Raw genomic sequence first — 7,253 nt, 5'->3', positions numbered from 1 at the left:
ATCTCTTAAAAAACGGATTGCTCTCAATCTCACCTGGTCCTCGGTTCGACTTTGATGCCCTTTGCTTTCCAATTTCAGGAAGTGAGAATAATTGTGCGTCTGGCCATTGACTGCCAAAGACGACTGCTGCTGTTGTCGGTGGGTGAGATAAGGTAATGCATGCAAGGATCCAACCCCCGGGTTGGATTAGGTCCCTTGGGACCGTGGATGGAGGCCCTAGTGGGCAGCTGTGGTGGGCTTGGGGCAGAGAGCGTTGTTTGTGGGCACCCGTGACACTTCTTCCTCCCTGCACACAACTCACACTCTGGAAGGTCCCCAGATGAGTAGGTGTTGAAGAGGCCTGTCTCAATGAAATATACTGGGAGTCGAGAGTGGATTTCATGCTTTTTATTCAGCTCATAGTGGTGAGGAGGAATAGAAGTTCCCCCAGAATGTCTGCTTTATATACATTATTTACACAATGGGCCCCACATGATTGGCTAATTCCGGGATTCTCCTGTAGGCCAATCAGGTTGCGAATTCCCTTCCACCTGGAGCTGGATTGGGTGGCTCCTGTGGACCAATCAGACTGCTGCATTCTGGATCCTATTGTTCTAGGGCCAATAAGACTGCTGCTTTTTGAATCCTATTCAACTCAGTACATAACACTCAGAAAGCAGGGATGCAGGACTCAGGCTGTGAATGCAAGGAAGGAAAGAGGCCCTATAGATTGAAAGTTGCAAAGAGACCTGGGGCTGGCTTGGGATTGAAAGTTGGGGAATGGATGGGGAGGGGATGGGTGGCTCTGCCCTCGCATCACAGCGGCTCATTCCTCTCTCCCCAGCGACCTCCAGATTACAGCTGCTTGCAGCGGGAAACCTTGCACGGTTTCTGTAAGTATCGGGTGATTTAATGGGGGCAGCGGGGCTCATGGATGGAGCTCACCTCACTCAGCCCTTTCCCCCCCCCCCCAGCTTTTAGTCAGGCGAAATCAACATCTCAGGGATTTTTGCCCAGGCCATTGCAGGGCTATCGACCGCACAGATTTTAAACCGATTGACACATCTCTTCCTCTCTCTAGGGAATCATGGGCCCTGTGGTTCTGAGGGTGGCAGGGACCTCTAGCAGAGACCCCCCAGCCTTGACACCCAACTACAATTCCCATGATTCCTTGAGGGGAAGCCATGACAGAGTGGAACTGGTGCTGAAGCGATGCTGGTTGCAATGCAGAGAATATGCTCCCGCCTTGCATCTTGCGGTTTCTGGGCTCGATGGTTCTCCCCCTGCTATCTGGTCTTCCTTGGGGTCTTCATGCCTCTAAGATTATAGCATTTGCCCAAGCCCCCAACTCTCGATCTGTGCCATTCAGGGCTCTTGATCCAACACACCCTGGTAGAAGTGCTACTTACCTACCTTTCCCCCAGTCTGCTTCCAGTTGCTTTGAAAGGGACCCCAAAAGGCATCTAGTCCACCCCTTTGGCCCAAGGGCTGGTGGTCTCCCACTCACCCTCCTGCCCCACTCCCTTTCTTCCCTATACGGAAAGCAAGGGCAAATGCAGGAAAGGTGTGATGCCTCAGAAGGGGGCCCAATTCTCCTTCATTTAGAGGCTGCATGGCCATGCGCCATGGATTCTTTAGACGTGATTCCAGCAACGCAGCGGGTTGGACTCTCAGAGACCCTTGGGGACCCCTTTGAAGTCCACAGTGCCATGATTCCCATCTGCCTCTCTCTTGACGCATGGAGGGTTTTCTTTTCGCAGGGCTCCGTGATAGAGGAACTGTTTCCGATAAGGACACACTGCCAGAACTTATTCAACGGTGAGTGTCGCTCAGGGGCGCGTTTTGCTGAGACGGCTGGTGAGATTTGCCCCGGCTCAAGCATCTCCTTCTGACTTAGCCGCAGCGAAATCTAGGGGATGGTCGGTTTAAAGGTTCCAGCATTCGGGGACCCTTGACATGAATGTCAGTGGCCCCCCAATCCTCACTTGCCCCCCAGTGGAAAACCTTGCGGGACTGGCAACTTCCGTGTGGGTAAAAAAATAAATAAAAAGCGTGGCAGAAAAAAAATAACTCAAATATTATGTGTTGCCAAAGGCTTGGAGGACTCTAAAAAACCTAAGCTGCTTGATGGGACTTTATCTGCATCAAATGAAGGCCAGACTCCCTCTCTGCAGTATATAGTGGAGTTTGGCTTTCCTAATGGTCTTAAGCTCTCTACCAACCTAACAATAAGTCTTTCCCAGATATACCATTGTTACGGCTAAAATCTGGGTGCGGGGCTACTCTGCCACCCAGCTCGTCGGACTAAGTGTCCGCGGGTCCCTGTGGAAGAAAAGGAGCAAATTACAGAAGATCCAAGGTTTATTGCGCAACAGGTTCAAGATGAGATTGAACTGTGAGAAAGGGGTGACATGAACTTTTGAAACTCCCTCCATGTCCCAGAATACAGTGCAAAATACATCCCAGTTACATCATGAATATATTAAGGAAAGGTTGGGTTACACCGGATTAACATATGGAGGAGGGAGGGGGGAATATGCAGAGCTGGAGATATGCGCAGATAAGCGCTTCCTGAGTGCCGGTGATGGGAAGACAATGGTCCATGTATGCATAGTCTGCCACCTGGCATTGCCCGGAGGAAAGGCTTGGCAGAGTGATTTGACAGGATTAGGGTCTTGACACCTTACTTGAGGGATTATGGAGGACAGGGGAGGGGTGATGGAGTCCTAGAGAAATTGAGCAAATTGGCACGTTGATTTTCTATGGATTTTATAGATTTTAGTCCCTTTTGACATTGACAATTGGGAATAAATGGATATATTGTAGCGAAGAAAAAGGTGAAGAAGACATGCCCCCCCTTCCGTAACACCATGTTGCTTTTTTATGCCCTTCTATTATTTTTGATGCCTTGATTTCTTTAATTTACTTCACCCACCTTCCTCATCCCTTTGGTGGTGCAGGAAAAACAACTTACTCTTTAACTTAAAGAAAGCAAAAGAGATAATTGTGGACTTTAGGAAATGCAAATTGAATATTCAGTCACTCATTATTGAGGGGAAGTGCGTGGAACAGGTCTCGGTGTTTCGATTTCTGGGAATGGAGTTGAGAGATGACCTAACCTGGGGGGAAAACAGCAAAGACCTGATGAAGAGAGCACAGCACAGGTTATATTTTCTGAGAATCCTCCGAAAAAACAATCTCTCAAAGGACCTGTTGATGGCATTTTACCATTGCACTGTGGAGAGTGCATTAACTTATGGTCTCTGTGTGTGTTTTGGGAGCTGCACGGCCAGGGAAAAAACAATGCTGTCCAGGGTTGTGAAGACTGCGGAGAGAATAACTGGGTGCACTCTTCCCACCTTGGATCAAATCTACGCTTCCAGGTGCCACAAGAAAGCTGCAGAGTTAGTGCAGGATAGTGCTACCCCGGAAATGATCTCTTTCAGCTTCTGCCTTCTGGAAGAAGGTCCAGGGTTATAAAGACTAGGACTAGCCGCCTGAAAAACAGTTTCTACACAAATGCAATTCTGGTTCTAAACACAGCATAAGGAGTCTCTATAGTATATTGTGTTTTAAGATGGGGTTTCAGAGTTTTTAGGGGTTTTTGAATGTCTTATGTAGTTTGTCAATTTCATTGTTCTGTATGGGACAATGACAATAAAGATATTGTAATGTATTCTATCGTAAGTGCTCCAAGGCAAAAATGCCAGAGGTATCAGTCTTTGGCTCTTGTGATGTGGGCACAGCCATAACTGCATGATAATTTTTTTATTCCCCGTCTTCTCCTGCAGAGAAGCTAAAAGACGGAATCTTCTGGCCTTCCCCCCAAAACTGTGCCTGTTCCTTCTGCGGTGACGTCATCATTGTCCCGGTGAGAAGAGAGACTTTAAATTGTATGCCAGTGTTAGGTGGGAGAGCATGCGGGACACAAGAAACGGGGGAATTGGGAAATAATGCAGGGGGGGCACAGTGTTCCATAATCCCTCTTCTGTATTCATAAGAACTTGATCATTTAGTGTGGCAGCAGCTACCCTTTGGAACTCCCTGCCTCTTGATGTTGAGCTTGGAAAGGCTTGTTTGAATTTTATTCTGTTCTGATATTTTAACTCCAGCTCTGGAGGCAGATCAGAGCCATTCTGGCTAGTAGCCATGAGAATGGGGGGAGTCTGGGGTGAGGAAGGTCTACCTTTTGGCTATAGCTTGACTACCACCAAGGATCTCTTTAGCTGCCCCTGTCAGGCTCCCTCTCCAACCCATCCTGCTTTCCACTTCCCATAGTAAAGTTTCATTTCATTTATGCCCCTTCTGCTGTGTCCCGAGGGACGCGGGTGGTGCTGTGGGTTAAACCACAGAGCCTAGGGCTTGCCAATCAGAAGGTCGGCGGTTTGAATCCCCGCGACGGGGTGAGCTCCCGTTGCTCAGTCCCAGCTCCTACCAACCTAGCAGTTCGAAAGCACTTCAAAGTGCAAGTAGATTAATAGGTACCGCTCCGGCGGGAAGGTCAACGGTGTTTCCATGCGCTCCTCTGGTTCGCCACATGACCCGGAAGCTGTACGCCGGCTCCCTCGGCCAATAAAGCGAGATGAGCGCCGCAACCCCAGAGTCGGCCACAACTGGACCTAATGGTCAGTGGTCCCTTTACCTTTACTGTGTCCTGAAAGGGTCCCAGTTGGCCAGGATTTCATCCATTGCCACCTTTCCCCCCCCCATGCCCCCGTTCATTCCAAAAGGGCCTGTGCAGGAGAACTTCCCAAAGGAATTGTGCCCCGAGTTTATTATTTCATAAAAGTTATACATCCTCTTTGATTGGGAAAGAGGGGCCTTGCAAAAAAGAGAAAAGAAAATGTGTACAAGGAATGTGTAACACTGCAAGAAATATAATTGCACAAGGCAAATGCTTAGGGAAAGTTTAATTACTGAAACAGATTAAAAGTCCCGCCAGCTTTCTGAGCACCTGGATGGGCTTGTCTAAAGAAGAATGTTTATAGCAGGTGCCAAAAAGAGTCCTGCCACTTTGATGTCCATAGGCAGGGAGTTCCAAAGTGTGGATGCTGCCACACTAAATGATGCAGTTCTTACAAAGGCGACATGGGTGTTAACGTAATGCAGGGGCCCCGATTCCCCTTCCCCCGAGTGCATGTGTCCACTGTTTGGGTTTTCTGCCTCAGGTGCCAGAATTTACAGGGGCCTGAGTTGAAGAGGGTGGAATCCAGTGGCGAAATGGGAGGTTCATCATCCTCACCCAATCTCTTATGGCCTTTTTTCTTAAAAAAACAGAAATTTGCCATGTGGTGCTGCAACCTGAACTACTTGGCCTGATGACCTCGAGTGGCTGGAGAAGACCCTTCGACGGAAGCCAGAGCGGTCCCTTTGCTTCGCTCAGAAGGGGGAAAGGAGGGGAAACCCGGGTGGTTGATATCTCTATGTTCTCTGTAGTGGGATGGGGTCAATCATGCACAGGGCTGTATCTTCAATTGTGCGCATCTTTAGATCTTGCAATCAGGGCTTTTTTCAGCTGGAACTCGGTTGGTGCCATTCTAAGAGAACAAGGGAGGCGTTTGTGGTGAGTTCCGGCACCTATTTTTCTAGGAAAATGGCGGTGCTTATTCTGCTTAAGGGCAGTTTTCAGGGGTGATTTTAAGGGCTAAAGGGTGAGAAGAAAGTTGTTTCATTAAAGAATCTTTGGACTGCATTCCTGAGTTGTGGCATCTGATATTTATTTCTTTATTTAATTGCTTTGTCAAATTTACGCACCGTTTGATTCTTAAAACAAACAAACAAACACACACCTCAAAGCAGTTTATGAAAAGGTGAAATGACAAAATCATTAATGATTTGTGATACTATAAAACGTGCAGAGAGTTAAAATGCTAAAACAGATTAAAACTTGCTAGCTCCTCACTGCTTGAGATATTCGCACCTAACCAAGGCTGTGCTTTGCACATAGGTGCATTGCTTACATGTTAGTAGGGGGGTCTCCAATCCTTGGGGGACACTGGTCCCGTATGGAATTTGAAGGAAGTGCAGTGGGCATCCGTCACAAAATGCCGTGATGTGTGTGTGTGGCACAGGCAGTAAAACTTTGCTTAGTTACAAAGTGGGGAAAGTTCCTAGATTATTGGTATAAGAACTCAGGAGTGGCTGGTGATAGCCATGCGGTCTGAGCAGCCACCTCAAACGCTCCCTACCCTCCAGAGCAGGAGAAAACAAGCTTGCCCCATCCTCTTTGGGATGGCCCATGGCACCATTGGCCCCTTGCAGAACACGCCCACGAAACCCCCACAGATCGGGAGGGGCCCAGGCCATGGCTGTGGGCTGATGGGACTTGTAGTTCCCGGAGGGCGCCATGTTGGCGGAGGCTGGTTTAGATGACTACAGTTCTCTTGCTGCCACTTTCCGTACTCCGACTGACTCAGTTTAGTGTCAGTTCCCCGCGGGCTCCTCTTCCCTTTGATGCCAACTTAGCAGACGGCACATTAGTAGAGCTCCTTTTGCTGAGAGACTAAAAGCGCGGAGGACGCTTTGATGTTGGAGGAATTACGATCAAAGCTCCCGCCGGTGCCACAATGCAGCTGGCTCTGCAAGCGAGGAGGAAACAAAGAGGCCGCTAAGTGCACTCTGGTTATATTCAGATCGGGAGTGAGGAACTGATGAGTGGAGGAGACCCCACAGAGACGCAAGGCCTGGCCCTCGCTTTGATTGTCGCCCGGGATTCGAAACCCAAAGCGCTTTACGGAAGAGGCTGGTCCGTGAGGGTGGGGCACCGCCTGACCAACCCCAGTTTTTCCTAGGGGTGTGAAGGCCTGGAGGAAGGATAATAAAAAATTGGGGGGGGGGGAGAAACCTCCCCAATTCCACCCCATTTTCCTCCTTGTTTGTTTCTGAAGATTTGGAGAAATAACAGAAAAGTGAGGAGGGGGTGACCTCATTTTTCAGATATTTTTTTCTCTCTGAAAATTGCACATTTCCGATTTTCTCTCAGCCAGCCCCGACTTTGCTGACTTCTGACTTAGAAGCAGCCTAGCCCAGGGGGTGGCACTGCCAGAGAGCTTCTTCTGGGTCTCTGGGTCCTTGGCCTCAGGTTTTGCCCTTGCAGAACTCATCAGGCAGGAGGATGGAGGTAAAAATGAACTGTGTGTGTGTGTGTGTGTGTGTGTGTGTGCGTGCGCGTGCGTGTGTGTGTGTGTGCGCGCAGCAGCAGCAGCAATTTTATTATTTGTACCCTGCCCATCTGGCTGGGTTTCCCCAGCTACTCTGGGCGGCTCCCAACAGAA

The 7,253-nt window shown here is 49.0% G+C and overlaps 1 protein-coding gene across 1 annotated transcript; it reads left to right on the top strand.

The window, feature by feature from the left end:
• Positions 1–41: 41 nt before the first annotated feature.
• On the top strand, positions 42–5,658 carry LOC309373166 (uncharacterized protein). The gene is made up of 5 exons (XM_081917410.1): positions 42–152; positions 824–872; positions 1,740–1,797; positions 3,771–3,850; positions 5,257–5,658. Exons 1-5 carry the CDS (start codon positions 55–57, stop codon positions 5,296–5,298), a joined length of 327 nt encoding a protein of 108 aa, XP_081773536.1. The 5' UTR covers positions 42–54; the 3' UTR covers positions 5,299–5,658.
• Positions 5,659–7,253: the final 1,595 nt, after the last annotated feature.

The sequence above is a fragment of the Podarcis melisellensis genome (assembly GCF_964234715.1).
Source record: "Podarcis melisellensis genome assembly, chromosome: 6".
Taxonomy (NCBI): domain Eukaryota; kingdom Metazoa; phylum Chordata; class Lepidosauria; order Squamata; family Lacertidae; genus Podarcis; species Podarcis melisellensis.
The sequence above is the reverse complement of the archived record's forward strand: the minus strand, read 5'-3'. Positions and strand labels throughout refer to the sequence as shown.

Excerpts from the sequence above, each read along its gene's own strand:
- LOC309373166 (XM_081917410.1), top strand. The coding sequence starts at position 55 with ATGCCCTTTGCTTTCCAATTTCAGGAAGTGAGAATAATTGTGCGTCTG. Across the intron at positions 153-823 it reads TTGTCGGTGGGTGAGATAAG|CGACCTCCAGATTACAGCTG; the intron begins GTAATGCATGCA and ends CTCTCTCCCCAG. Across the intron at positions 3,851-5,256 it reads GTGACGTCATCATTGTCCCG|AAATTTGCCATGTGGTGCTG; the intron begins GTGAGAAGAGAG and ends TTAAAAAAACAG.